The 15,451-nt window shown below is 41.0% G+C and overlaps 1 protein-coding gene across 2 annotated transcripts in view; it reads right to left on the reverse strand.

Moving 5' to 3' along the window:
* The window catches only part of LOC147421588 (alpha-mannosidase-like), a 68,129-nt gene extending 53,419 nt beyond the window's left edge, over positions 1-14,710 (reverse strand). Inside the window, exons 1-13 of one of the 2 annotated variants that reach the window (XM_086502448.1) lie at positions 14,169-14,710; positions 13,788-14,099; positions 12,716-12,799; positions 6,070-6,158; positions 5,816-5,990; positions 4,782-4,901; positions 4,618-4,701; positions 4,430-4,501; positions 4,248-4,361; positions 2,890-2,990; positions 2,719-2,812; positions 2,476-2,643; positions 1,459-1,548 (exon numbers count right to left, since the gene is read on the reverse strand). In XM_086502448.1, coding sequence (XP_086358574.1) covers positions 1,459-1,548; positions 2,476-2,643; positions 2,719-2,812; positions 2,890-2,990; positions 4,248-4,361; positions 4,430-4,501; positions 4,618-4,701; positions 4,782-4,901; positions 5,816-5,990; positions 6,070-6,158; positions 12,716-12,799; positions 13,788-13,919 — 1,323 coding nt within the window. In that variant the 5' untranslated portion in view covers positions 13,920-14,099; positions 14,169-14,710. The remainder of the gene's footprint in view (positions 1-1,458; positions 1,549-2,475; positions 2,644-2,718; positions 2,813-2,889; positions 2,991-4,247; positions 4,362-4,429; positions 4,502-4,617; positions 4,702-4,781; positions 4,902-5,815; positions 5,991-6,069; positions 6,159-12,715; positions 12,800-13,787; positions 14,100-14,168) is intronic. The other variant, XM_086502447.1, reaches the window with a different exon arrangement.
* Positions 14,711-15,451: the final 741 nt, after the last annotated feature.

Genomic DNA, 15,451 nt, shown 5'->3' on the forward strand with positions numbered 1-15,451 from the left:
CTTTAATTTAGGGTTTTAGGGACCTCGGCCACTAATCTATAAGTTGCTTGGGGTAGGATTCTTAATCCTAACCCTTTTATGTCTTTTAGGCCACTGGCTTCAATAAGTTGGTCTTTTTCTTCTTCTTCTTCTTCTTCTTCTTCTTCTTCTTCTTCTGTCAGGGTTTAGGCCCCTCGGTTAGGATCTGTAGGTTGGCTAGGGTTAGGATCAAAGAGTCTTAACCCCCTTTGTCTTTAGTGATCGACACGGCAGCAGTTTATGACAGTCTCCATCCTCCCAGACATGGTTTTAGGGGCAGTGGCTTGGTCAACTCAAAGCAAGGAATTGGCTCTGAGACTAGGCAAGCCAGCCTAGCTAATAGCCTCAAGGCGAGGCGCCCTCAGCAAAGCCCTATGTCGGACCTCTTGAGAGCGACATGTACTCGGAGAGACATCTTAGTTTCTCCTTTGCAGGCTTGTAGCATGAGGCCTGCTTCATGCAATAAAAGGGAGGTTATTCCGAGTTTTTGGGAGTAAAGGGAGAGGAGAAACAGAGAGATGACAAAACTGACTTTGGAGAGGCAAAGAACACGCTCATGGCATCCTCATCTAGAGTCAGTCTTGCACACCCCAAGTGTCATTTGGGGGTTTGACACGTTCCGTAGCGATGCTCCTATCAAATTGTCAAATTCTAAGTGTAAAATTTGCTGCAATAGTCTGCAGCAGCAAATTAAAGGCTATCTTTACAGCTTCTTATGTCATTGTCTGTGTGTACTTGGTGCTTATTATCATTGGTTTTTGGGTACGGTGTATCATGGAGACGTGTATTTGTTGCAAGTTATGATGAACATCTTCACTTGAACTCCTTTGAGCTTCTTAATATCTTGCTTACTTATGTATTAGCCTCTGTAATTAAGTATTATCGATGCAGGAACCTAAGAGAAAGGGTGTTAAATTTTCTGTGTTTGGAGTGGGATTGTGTTGGTGTCCTTCCAAAGCATGTGAATGGAGAGCTATAGAAGTATTGATTTGTTTTCTCTTCTTCCTCACAGCATTTTTGAGGGGTGGCCCGAGCTCCCTACAGTTTTTGGTGGCCAAGACCTTTTTTTACAGGGGGGCATGATCTCCAAAGGCGCTATGGGCCTTCAGTCTCGCATTGCCCTCCTCCTCTTCTTTGATTTAGCCATTGTATATTTTTGTCACTTGCTTTGGGAGAGTCTCCAACTCTTCGGACATTTTTTTCCCCATTATTGGGTGATGTACCCAATTTGGGCAGATTTTAAAACTAATAGACAGATCTTCCTTGTGCCCACCAAAAAAAAAGAACTGTTCTCCCTGCAATGTAATTCCTTAATTTAACAGTCATGTATACAGCCCACTTGGTTGCAATGTTGAGATGCAATCGAGTTGTAGGTCACATAAATGACACAAAAAGAGCAATGAGGAAACATGAGCAATAGAATGGTTGAATCACGCAAACCTGAGAGAAAATTGTTGTTGCCTGTTGACAGATGCTATGAGTTGAATTCTCAACCAGACAGCCTAGGGCAAAGTTAACCACTTTCTCTGCCTGGAAAATGAAGGAGGTAAGTGATTGGAAGAACATTTCAAAGGGTTGACTTCTCGACCGATCTATCTATCTATCTATATACATACATATGTATATATAAAACGATAAATATATGTGCATATGTACCAAATAATATAAATTTATTTATTTATATACATACACATATCTATACATCATATATATATGTGTGTATGTGTTACTGTTTTTAGACTTATACTTATACACAAAAGAACATAACAGTTCAAAAGACAACTGGCTTTATACAAAAGACAAAGATTAGCACAAAAACAACTCGGTCTTTGATTTATTTTTGTACATCATAGTGAGAATGAGGTATCATTCTAATGTTTTGTACATAAGATAGTCAAGAACAACTTATTCTAAAGCGAAAGAGGCCAGGTTCGACAGTGATGGACAGTAGCTTAACCAAAAAGATCCTAAGTAAAGATAGAGTCCTCACCTACATCCATATAAACAAAACAACAGATTCGTTAGTCTTGAATATGTATTACAGATGTCAACAAACCTATCAGTTGTTATCCATGTCCTACTTAAACCTTTTTTAACTTATACCTACCATCCATGTAGTGTCAAATATCAGCAAGTATCCATTCTCAGAACGGTAAGCCACAGATGAAAATGACATGTGTGTGTGTGTGTGTGTGTGTGTGTGTGTGTGTGTGTGTGTTTTACAAGATTTCGCTTAGGCAATCCTTACATTTCACCTTTGATGTTCGGGACATATCCCTGGACATCTTACAGCTCTTCTATTTTTGCTTTTAGAGCTTTCCTATCACGAAACACTTCTGTGTTCCTCCCTTTGTATCTAATCTTTCTAGTGGGTTTTCCTCATTTTGAGGTTTCCCACTTGTAAATTAATCATTCAGATTTGCAAAAAAAAGTAGTGTGTGTCATATATTGAAGGACCTCGGAGGATGCAGCCGCAAGCCGTCTCGCATAGTCATTTGCTGTGTGTTGTTTCTCAGTACCACTGACTGCATCATGATGTTGAGCAATGGCCACAGCTTCCTCTAGAGCATCAGTATTTGGCCCATTTGGCCTCCTCCGCACAAAGGTCTCCAGCTGCCTTGCCATCTGAATGTTCTAAAAAGTTATATTTATCCCTAACTGAATATTTCCAGATGATGGAATAAGGCTGTAAGGCGTTACCATGAAATAGTTGCTCAATATTCTCACATAGCCTTTTAAACCTGGTCTGCTACTGAAGTATCCAGTCCAGTAGCAATGTGGACAATCTGCATACCTAAATTACAGATCAAACGACAATCAGTTTTTTTTTATTTTGAAAGACTAAAATGACTGATAAAAAAATTTACTCACGGGAAGAAGTCATCTTGCTTCAATGGCCATGATTCATTTGCTGCAAACTTTGCATCTGTGTATATTGATGGGGTCGAGTAGAACACATTCACGCGGCCATCCTGTAGTGGTAATTCCATTACTTTACATTGTCTTCTGGGTAAATAATGAAGAGTAATTGGAAATAAGGCTCGATCAAGCCGATAGTTACAACCCCCTTTCCAGTTGAGGCTACCTCATCAAGGCCAACCTAGCGTGTACAAGCAGCATGTCTGCAATGCTCAACTATGTGATAGTCTCAGGGCCATTTCTTGTACATTAATGTAAACAACACAAACTCCTTACCCCAAAAAAATAAGATAACCCCAGGGTCAATATCAATATGGTAAGTACGTGCAATGAGACTGCCGCATGAACATCAAGGGACACTTTTTCTAGTGATATCTGAACCTGAGGTGCATATTACAAGACTCGTGGTATCATTGTGGTCCACCATATCTCTGCCAAGATGCTCTTGTATGTGGTAGCCTCCTGTCTGAAAATTAATGACCACATGATCATTACTCATCTAATGACATCTTTATCTATGTCTGCAAGACTAAACAGTCTTCAACTCTTGCACAAGAAGCACATCAATATTTACATACTTTTTGCCATTGAGATCTTTCACTTTGCACAAGAAGCACACGATTTCGTAATACTTGATAAGTTGGTATCTCAGCAACACAACCCTCGGGCCTCTCAAGAATGTGAAGTAGAAGCTTTTTGATTTAGAGCTCACAATTTCATTCTAACAAGAAGTAACCATTTCGAGCTACAGTCTCTTGGAGTCCAAAGAGTGTAGGATATCATTGGCAAGCTCATCAGTTCTAAACAGATAAGAGGATTGAAGCTATTATAAGCCAAGAAATGGGGCTTGGTCCAAGAGGTAAATAGGGAAGAATGAATCAAACTTAATCTACGCATACCATCTGAGCCAAGAATTAAATTCAGCAATTAAAAGGGGTGTAAGCAGCAGAAACAGGAACAATGAAAATGCAACCAACAAAAGCAGCTTGTAAACTATTGCTACAAAGGCTGGGTTGATGAATTTCTTCGTCTGGAAATCCTCAATACTTGAGTTCATGAAAGCCCTTATCATGGAGCATTTGACAGCATCCTCAATAATTTATCTCTTCATCCATTGGTCCATGCTGCTATTTAGTTTGTAGAATTTTCTCCATAACCTCAAGCAGATGTATATAACAGAACTCCCTTCCATAAAAGATTAAATTCACTTTTGACACCTAAACGTGCCTCATGCACTGGAATAGCTTCCCCGCCTGCAAGAACTACAAAAGTTCAACAGAAGGAGCAATAAACATGAAATAGACACGTACCTTGTTCACCCAGTTAATAAACTTGTCCATTTGCTTAAACCAGCCATGTGCATTTTGATAGTGAAAATCATTCCCCATCGTCCACATGATATGGTTTGTTTGAACATGTTCAGCCTGACAGGTAACAAAAACATGTACCTCGGTTGTAAAGAGAAGCTCAATAAGTCAGTAAAATTTCCCACCTGAGTTTTTGCATAGAGTACAAAATCATCAACCCGTCCTTTTACATTGAAATCAAAAAGCAGGGGATCATCCTGTATGGTGCAGATAACAGTCAACAACTGAGTCTGCTGATATGGCACTTACTGCTGCAGTAGATTAACTGTATTCAATGCATGACTGCATTTAACACGAGACCTCAGAAACATACCTGAATGGGTGCGTCTGTAGATTCCATGTCGAAGTCAAATCCCGGAGGGGGGCCATAGTGGTCATACAAAGTACCTGTAAATATCTACAACACCATGAAATATGGGTAAAGACCTTAAATAAAAAAAATATGCCAACCATCTACCTGTGCACTGATAAATTCACCTGAGCAGATCTGTCCAAGGTTCTCGATGCCTGCCAAACCATTTCCAATGTACTCCCATTAACCCGCTTCATTTTCTCCTGATAATCAATCCTTGCGAAGTACAGGGCATCAAAGCCGAGCTGCCAAACACATAAAGTCACAGAAACTTTAATGATTATCCTTTGCATAAACATATCCATTTGTGAATTGAAGCAATTGCTTGGTTCTCATTTGGCTTGGTTTTGTGTCTACTTTTGATGATACTTTGTCTTTGAACTCAGCTTTTGCTAGCTAATAACTGTTACTTAGCTCATTGGACATTTCATCAGTATGTACGTCAGCTGATAGCTGACATGAGAATGGTTGCAAAATTTGATGGGTAAGCAACATGTTTTAAGGATCAATGAAGGTTCTACATGAGATTGAATTACTATGCAGGCAGATTCTGGCTAATATAGCCAAATGCTGTTGAATACACAAGATATAAAAATCAAGATATCCTTTTGCTGCACATTGGTGTAGAAAAGGAGTCTATTGGGACTTCATTGCAAAGACAATGGCTGAGCCTGGATTTGGGTCAAAACTTCAAGAAGTTTTATTGGCTAAATTAAGAGGGTAAAGCTGCTTGCCTTTTTGGGTCGTAATAATTTAGTGTGAGATACATTTTTGTTGGAGTGTCTGTTCACCATAAGAAAACTGCATACATTTTCTTCAAATGATACATTAACCTCCTGCAGTGGCTACTCCTCATTCCACTGCTTCAACTAATCTTTTCATTGGTTTCCTTGTCACTAGTAGGGCCCCTTTTTGCGCTGTCGCTTGAGCAAGGCACTCTTAAGTTCCTTTGCTTAAGTCCAATACTTGAAAATGGTAACTACAATGTATCTAGGCAAGAATTTTGGATGACATCCAAAGTCAGTAACACGGGGGCTGTCCATTTGAGTACAATGTAGTTTATATATTACGATCCCACCCTCCAATGATGTTTATAAACTTGAAAAAATAGTGAGAAAATAAAAGTTCATTCTGTATGATAACTACACTAACAGCCTACCTCAGCACCTAGGAGATAACCCTGGACTGCTGAATGACCAAAAGGATCTATTTGCCATCCAATTCGTGGAGCCTTTCCAAACTGTTCTTTGATGTATCTATGCCCGAGGGTGGTCTGGTCTATCATGTCGATGTAGTGTGTCGTAGCCTCATCATGCATGCACCAACCTCCATTTCTACATTGAAACACCAGAAAAAAACAGTTACTTTCTTTTGAAACACTTAAAATGTGACAAAGCAAGCTATTAGACTTACATAAACTCTAGCTGGCCTGCCTTGACAAGCTTTTTAACAGCTGTTTGTTTCATTGGTGTTTGTTCTCTCCACCACCGTTGAAAGAATGCCTGATTAATTTAGAAGCAAATAACAACAATGCAATGCTTAAAGAAGGTTTATCCACAAGATTGAGGAAATTGTTGCTTGGCAATAACAAGTCATTCAAGCAAATTTGGAAAAAGCAATAACAACATCCAATGGTAAGTGCTTCACGTACTTTGCATACATGGTGGCATGTTGAATAGTCAGAAATACATTGATTTACTAAGTACAAACTGGCACAATGGATTGTCAGAGACTAAAGTCGCTCCATAACAACGTGAACCACCATCATTCATAATCAGGCAGCCAGAAATTTTTAGCTGTTACCTTGGAGATTTTTACATTTCACTGTGTTTGCAACTATCTTAAGCCCAAAAACTCAATCTATGATAAGAGCGGGAAAGACCCGCAAATCTGCCTGTGTCTGTAGGTTGAAACTCATGTGCCACACACGTGTTGTACCTTCACTCATCTTGTTGCCTTTTCTACATGCCATACACTTCACCATCGCTTGCACCATTGCTGTACTGATGCTGCTCGCTGCTTGAGCTGCTCCCACCATCAATAATACTCCAGCTGTCTGACTCTCCCCATGTGCTAGCTTGCTCCCTACCACCCTACGCATCACTTCGAGCGCCACCTTCTCAAGTTCCAGAGCATAAAGAGGAGACCTCACCTTTGCCCTCTGTAAGCTATAAAAACGGGTGCGTCTTTCAGATTCTCTCTCTCTGTAACAATATTTTCACTAGCTTTGCTTGTCCATCTTCACCCTCTAAGAACTCTACAAGCTGGTGCTCTTACTCTATCTAGCATCTGTTTTATGAGATTGTTGATAGCTTTGCTTTTCATCTCCTGCTTTATGGGATTGCAACTTTTTCTTTTTTTTATGCTTTTTGAATTTGTTGTGCACATCCGCATTAGATTAAAACATTTCGTAGTGAAACAAAACGTTTCGAGCGTGAAATGAAGGACCGAAACGTACATATATAGATTTTGAAAGGCCATAAAACCTAAATTACAGTAACTTATTGTTAGTGAAATGGCGTGTGTTTCACAAGATTGCCAAAATGTTTCACCTCTTCACACCTGCCGAAATGCATTTTTCTGAGTCAGACTCCTAACGAATATTTGATTGTTATTGCAAGTTGTTCGGAAGCCAAATGAGCCTTGGAAATCGCCCTTGTGACAAAATTTGGAAGTAATATACTGCCATCGTCACTCACATGATTGAATAAGAGTTTTATAACATCATGTTTAAAATATAATCAAATCTAAACACCGAAACAATCACATAACCATAAGTAGAAACTTATAGAGAGAGAGAGGAAAAAAGAAATGGTACAGTGTTGAAGGTTGGATTGCCCGACACACACAGGTCCCCCCCCATAGGACTTTATGTATTATGAAACCTCACAATGATGCTAAATACAATTGTCAAGTAATATATTGCCATCGTCACTCATATGATTGAATAAGAGTTTTATAACATCATGTTTAAAATATATCAAATCTAAACACCGAAACAATCACATAACCATAAGTAGAAACTTAGAGAGAGAGGAAAAAAGAAATGGTACAGTATTGAAGGTCGGATTGTCCGACACACACAGGCCCCCCCCATAGGACTTTATGTATTATGAAACCTCACAATGATGCTAAATACAATCGTCATACATCATCTTGTCAATAAGGTTGCCTTTCATCGTACCAAAAGATGGCCTTTTATGATCAAAAACATAGACTCAAAGAGTGATCCCCTGAAGAAGCCTCATCTTCTTCCTTCTTCGTCATCTCTTCTTCCTCATGTAGAAGCATCAAAAAAATATACAAAGCTCTTCAAAAACATGTGTATGCTTCTCTTTAGAAGAGTTTTACTTACGAAGTTCCATGTAGGGTCATGCATGACAATTACCTTCTCCATCATCTTCTCCAAGACTTGTGAGAATAATTGGCGAGTTTGTTGCAAAAACTAGTGCACATTATTAAAACATAAAGGCGATACCATAGATGCATAGAGCTCGAAGAGAGCTTTCGTTTGCGTCCTAGGTTACGTGGTTCTGACAACCGGACCTCAAGTTATGGCCTGCACTTGAGGGTTGTCCTGCATATGCAGCAACCTGCTTCTCTGATCCAAAGAGTCCTCTACATGCAAAAATGCCCTTGCCTCTTGCTTTTGGCTTCTTTTATAGCCGCTTCTCATCGCTTTTAACCAAACTTGGCTAAAAGACATGCAAAGTGTTTAACCTTAAAAGGCGACCTTCACAGATTTCACATTTGATGGAAGATTTTTGATAGTGAAGTTCTTCTCTTCAAAAAAACGTCAAAAAGCACACTTGCTTTTTTGAAAGCACTTCTTCCTTTCACAAGAAAAATGACTTCTAAAGTACATTCTAATCATAATTCTCATTAAAATTATTCATAAATCATTAAAAGCATATCGTAAAAAACATAATTGGTGACAGCCCTAAGACATTAGAGGCACTAAGTATGGCAATGCAAGAACATTGATTCTCTCTGTGAAGAAGCATTGTCACTCCCTACATCAAATTGCTTATCCTATCTATTCAGTTAATGAAGTTTAAGTTGTGGCTGAACTTTAAGTGCTTCCTCAAAATTCACCATATTTTGCCATGGCAAAGGCTGGTTACACTAGCAATAGATTTCAACTTTGTTTTGTCATAATGGTTGATGGAGTAGATTAACTCAAAGAAGGAAATCAAAAGATATAGACCATATGGCCTACTCCCATAAGGCCTATACAAAGCTTCGACACCTATAAAATGACTTGAGTTGTGTACAAAACTAATAGCATACAACCATGGATGAACCTGTTGGTTGCAAATCACTTGTGAATCTATCAGCGAAGGGACCAACCAAAGCAATAAACATCAATACATCTAATATGGCCCGGATGGTTTTGCTACATCAACCTTTTCTTTAAGGTCCCTTTTCCATTCTCAATCGTTCCTCTATTTGCTGCAATTTGGTTTCTAAAGTTGATTTTTCTTTTATCCTTTTGGCTTTCATCTTGTCCCTTTTGCCTTCCAGGATTTCTATTTCGGTTTGGCTGGCTAGAAGGTTCCTTGCAGCCTCTTGTGCTTGTGCTCTCGTTACAGCATCTTTATAAAAATCACCAAAATTCTTTTCAAATATCAAAAAGTGCCAATATACTTCTCATGTTTAATTAAAATTTTGTAAAATATCCTGCAATTTTCTCCAAGGTTTTTGAATTATCCAATACTAATCTTACAAATATTTTTAGAGAAAAAAAAGTAGTGCAAAATTCTCTTATGATTTCATGAAAATGTGCAAAATACTCTTGAAATTTTAAAAATTCTCAAGATACTTCTCAAAATTAACACTATTGGGAGTCAAAAGACTATCCATCAAAGAAATCGAAGGTAACAACATTTACATCTTTGCCAATCGCATTGTCATAACCAAAAAGCCATTGCTTCGATGATATATTATACCCCGTCTCATTGCACACCACAATGACAACTAAATCCATATTGGCAAGCCTTCAAACAAACATATGAATATGTGTCAAGTAGTTTTAAGACTAGCTTGGCAGAGAAAAAACAGCCATAGGAAAGTGTTCTCTGCTTGAAGCTTGTGGCAAGAGGTTTACCCCTCACCATGACTCGCAAAATACACACTTTGCTTTGAAAAGGACTATGTGAATGCCAAGATGCCCTTTTGCTCATTCTCCATACTATATTGTCAACATCAGCAAGCCAGCTTTTATCTTGCACCCCTAAATAATGATAGACATTATTAGCAAATGCTCATGTCAAAACATCTCTTGCCAAGATATTTCCAATCATCCTAGGCATGTGAGGAGTCTACAATGTGAATTTAACTTGCTGCAAATTGAAAATTTTTCTGTATTTGTGTCCAAATACACATAGAGCCTTTAGGGACACAAAATATAAATGTGTGCATGCAAAAGATAGCAATGTGTCGGAAATTGGTACTATGCCCAATCAAGCCATGCAATAAGATCGTTGTCGACAACTACTCTAAAGACACAATTTTTTATAGAGTCCGCCAAGAAGAGAGTTCGCTTCTAGACGAGAATATAGAAGCCTCCATGTACTGAACCTCAATGATTCATTATACGACTTCAGGGAATCATGCAAACGTGGTAAGGTTGAAAAGCGCATAGTTTGTGGCATGCATCCATGAAATCCAAGCTAGACCTAGTCGACTACATTGTTCTTTCCATAACATGAACTTGGTTGGTTACGTGAAAACTTTCAAAGCCTTCTAAGTTTTGTCACCAAGGCAAGAGGGACAAAAAGAAAGGAAGCATGGTGACTCTCGCCTGGGCAGTGACACGTGGCAGACACACGGGTGGTGGTCTAGTGGACACCGTGCACCACCACCATAGTTTGGAGATAGACGTAGCTGAACTATCAAGGATATTATGCTAGTCGTTGGTTGCTCTTTATGATTGTATATATGTGCAATTGGTTCTAGTCATCGGAGGCATCCATCTACTTTCTATGGTCTAGTGTCTTAAGTCTCGTGTCTAGGGTCTAGCACTGCACATTTGCACTCTTCCAACACATCGAAGTCTTGACACCTCCATTGTACCTGTGAGTCATGGGCTTGGAGCTGATTGTGCTACCAGCCAAAGAGTTTGTGCTGGTTCCATGAGTTCGTCGAGTTCCATTGAGTTTTAAGTCTGTTGTTGTGCCTTTGAGTTGTTTGTTCCATTGCTCTATTGTGTTTTCTTTCTGTTGGAGTGAGGTTTCACATGTATTGCACTGAGGAGCACCCACAGTAGAGAGCATGACATACTTTTCTTGCTACAAGTGCTCATTTTTGGCACGCCCGGTGGGATTTTAACTGAAGTCTCACTCCACTGAGCATACATGGTCGAGGAGCTCGTTGATTCAGCCCCTAGCCCCTCGTCTGGTCTAGTCTACTTGTCCAACTTGGTCTAGTCCACCTTCGCCCTTGTCCAGCTTGGTCTAGTCCATCTTCGCCTCAATTGGTCTAGTTTCTCTCGCCCCTATCTAGCTAGAGTGGTCTAGCCGAGTCTAGCCTGGTCTTGTCCAGTATGGTCCATTCTCCAGTGGATCTAAACTATCTAGCAAGTTCGAGGGTCTTCGCGCCCAGAGCTTGGGTGGCTACCTCATAACACATGCAAGGCAGTCTAATGATCGACAAAGCCCACTACAGAGCCCTCTGAAATACTACCACAGAAAGCGCTAGACTTCCATTCCGAGTAGAAGTCCCCCCCACCCCGCTACCCCTACCTTCTCAAGCATCTACCTCAACTCCCTCAACCAGCTCCTCACCACCCCAGTCACCTTCTCAGTACATTGTCCGCCAATTGTGTTACAGCAAGCTTTTGAACAACAGGCTCCTGAGCAGGCAGCCATGGAGGAGATGACAAGCGTTCTTGCTAAGGTGAACATAAAGTTTCCCACTTTCAAAGGACTCTCTACAGAGGATGCAGGCGACCATGGTAGGAGATTTGTATCCATCTGCAAGGGTCCTAACCTCAACAGCGAAGACGCCTACCTACAAGGGTAGACGTCTTCTCCATCTCCATCCACCTACAAGGGAGATTTGTATCCATCTGGACAGGAGTGGCCTCAGATGATCCTTAAGTGGAAGCCTTTGGACTCGGTGGGCCAATAAAGGAAGATAGAAGGGAAAGAAATCTCCTTTACATGAATTCACCCAATCCTCAACCTCCCCCTCCACCTCCTCTGTCCAACAAGCCAAAGCTCTCCTCTGTGTCTGATGAACTGCCCTTCGATGAGCTTCCACAAGGATGGTTACAAGAAGAATATGCTAATTTCAATATTGATCAAACACCATCTCATCATGTCTCTATGCTCGAAGAAGCGACAGCCTCTCCACCTACACAAAAATCTTCACCAGTGCCCTCTCTAGACCATGTAAAAGAAGTCAACTTGGGCAACTCTAACAAGCCCCAGGCCGTTCTTTCAGCTACATAGATGTGGGATCATCTAGTGCTGCTAGACCAAGTTCCTACCACTTTCTGGCAGATGTTGAACAGACACTCGTATTTGTTGTGGCCTCTGTTTGACAAAAGCAGTGAGTTATTGGAAGCCATGTATACAATCACGAAAGTCATCTTTGCCAATGCTCGTAGGCCATTGACAACAATGAGGTAGCCTTGATTGACTTGAATCTAGCTTTTCTTAGCCAAGGACATCCATTCATTCTGTTTTTCATGGACACTTTTGAGATCAAGCTTTGTAAGTTTGCAAAATGCTTCAGCCAATCCTTGCCATTGTGTGTCATTTTAGAGTCAGAGCATACAAAACAAGCATGCCAGGTTTGATTGAGAGTGACCCTGCTTAACATGACCACTATCTAGTTAAACAAAATAGACATACAAATTGGCCTTGGGGTATATGTTTGTTGGACAGCTTCAACAGAGTGATTTTCTTTTGTCATAACAGAGGAATAACGAACTACCCCAGATTTGGCTTGAAACCAGCTCAACTTAGTTAAATACTGGAGGGAAACAAAAAACCATGAAGAAATGGACACAGCCTTTCATGAGAGCACTATATTTGGACAAGGTAAAACTCACTTGCTCCACGTAAACAAATTTCCTGTTGGGATCCTCCTGTAGCGCCGCAATTACAGAGTCCAGTATCAAATGTACAGCTGCATTCTGTTCCACAAAAATAGTCATGTGAGAAACGTTCTGAATAGCATGGAGCTTGGTAAATTAGAGAGGCATTCCCCTCATGGGAGGTCCTTCTATGTGAAATCTTTGCATGGAAAAAAGGCAGGCCCTAGTATAAAGGTGATGATACAGATATTTTCATTTTCTCAAGTGGATACACAATGCTAACAGGTTCATTTAATATTCTGCTCAAAAATTATGCATGTGAAGCTCATGCAAAAACCTTTTCATATCTCTGTTGTGCCCCATCTAATGGTTCATTTAAAGAAGAGGGTCAAAAGGCAAGCCAAATTTGTGTGCAAGTAGCCATATGCACAGTTGACAAGCTGATTGGCTTACTTATATACACATTTTGTGTGTCCGATGGTGAAAACTTATGCGCTCTGTGAGTGGGTGTGTATGTGTGGCGTTTGTGTTTTGGAAGTCTTAAATCTCTGGGCAAAAGCATACTTTGTAAATGCTCAACCAAACACACAAAAACTCAGAAAAGAGACTATACAATCAAAGCCACTTATTTCTGCATACGCCCATCGAGCATGTTTTTTCCTTTTCATTAACGACCAGATGTTAAACCACTCCCCTCTCAAAGTGTCAATATTGATGATCCTTCCAAATTACACTTGACTTGATCTCTCCTTGTAGTCCCACTCCCCTCTCAAAAGTGTCAATATCAATGATCCTTCCAAATTACACTTGTAAATATTTATTGGTCCTACGATGTTCCTTGTGATTGCCTCAGGAACCAAAAATAAAAGTGTTAAGTGCTTCGGCGTGGCATTGAAGAATCAGATACAGGAGTGCCTTGCTTCCATGAGGGGTTGCAGGTGAGTCAGATCCATGCACTCACACACCCCTCTTAACCATAGAAACTATCCAAATAAGATCACACCGACCTTGAACTGCCCTCTTCAAAGCATTCCAAAATGAAATCACAATGATTAGCCTTTATATGGAGAAAGCACGGGAGAATTACGTGTGATCCTCTCATACAAAGGCTATCCGGATAGGCATTTATGTGCAGCACATGCTTGATGTCGCCTAGTCTGTTTATCTCATATGGATGCCCATAAGTGGTTCCACTCTTTTCTGCACTGTTTGGCTTCATGATACTCTTCGATTTTCCTGGGTAAACAAGTTAATCTCTACATTTTAAAAAGACACAAGTTTGCGGAATGTAGCTTTTCACCGACATATTCTAATCAAAGCCGGAGAGTATAGTCAGGGTTTTGTAGATTGTCTTTCAAGGTGGCCTTCTGCTTGGCAAAAGTATGAACCAATGCACATACTGTGTACAAAATCTTGAGTCACCAAGTGTATGTTAGAAAAGTGTGATGATTTAATTTAAAGGGCAAACCTGGAGGGAGTTGTTGGAGCCAACGTAGTACTGGTCTACAGTTTTAAGCCAGCCAACGTCGTCGTGTGTGTGCGGCACCAAGTGCACATTCAGCTTGCTCTCCACTGGCCCTGACGATGTGTTGTATGTTGTGTATGTAGCTGCTTCTACATGGATTGCTCTACTCAATGCACTCATTGCTACAGTTACCATCACTAACAACCAGCTAGGCTGAGGAGCCATCTCTCTCTCTCTCTCTCTCTCTCTCTCTCTCTCTCACAGCAGCCGTAACGTTTGACTTCACTCTGTCTACTTGAGACAAGAAGATTTCATTCCTTTCTTTCTGCAAGGAGGGTACCTCCCCTCCCCCCTCGGCCAGACGGCACATTGGCAACTCCGCCAACCAGACTGCAGCCGTGCAACGTACCTTTTTTAAAAGCACTAAATCACCCATGGGTCTTAAATGCGGCAGGATCGACGGCGGTGGATTGAGCGTGGGGATCTCGAGGCAGATGGACGGATCTGGCCGCCGGTGAATTGAGCATGTGGACCTCGAGGCAGATGGACGGATCCGGCCGCCGGTGAATTGAGCATGCGGACCTCGAGGCAAATGGACGGATCCGGCCGGCGGTGGATTGAGCGTGGGGATCTCGAGGTAGATGGACGGGCGAAAAGAAAGCTAGGCTCAACGTCGCAAGGTGGTTTGAACCCATGACCTCTCCGAATGTAAGGAGATACCCTAACCACATGCGTGCCTAACTTTTGATATCATCCACGGTAAAGCAAACCATTATATAGTAAACACAAACAGGCAAAAGGAAACTCGGACACCATCTCGCGAAGCACGCCAGTTTGGATCGCACGCCCTAGTTGCCCATCGTCGATCCCACCGCTCGATCTTCATTGAAGACCTTGTGTGATATAGTTGAGGGGTACGTTGTGGGCTCATGTTTTTCTGACCAGTTGGTTTGTCACTTGTGTCCTATACAATGTTGTACTTAGGGCAGGTTTAGATAGAGGCCATGGCAAGAGCTGCAACTTTCCCATATTGTCGGCACCCTGTTCACAAGAGGCGGAGAAAAACTCTAGATTCTATTCCAAAAGAGTACATCATCCAATAAGTTGCAATGTGATGGTTTGGTGCTTCCCTCTATTGCCATAGATGTAGGTTCAACCTATGATCTACGCAAACCACATTGAAAAGCAGGTAAAAGAGGCGAACGTGGGCAGGGGGGGGGGGGGGGGCAAAATAGAAATATTGAATTATAAAAGGAGGGAAGAAATACAATGTTCCCTCAGGAAGG

This window comes from Adiantum capillus-veneris, chromosome 27, assembly GCF_014529385.1.
Source record: "Adiantum capillus-veneris isolate H3 chromosome 27, ASM1452938v2, whole genome shotgun sequence".
NCBI classification, from domain to species: domain Eukaryota; kingdom Viridiplantae; phylum Streptophyta; class Polypodiopsida; order Polypodiales; family Pteridaceae; genus Adiantum; species Adiantum capillus-veneris.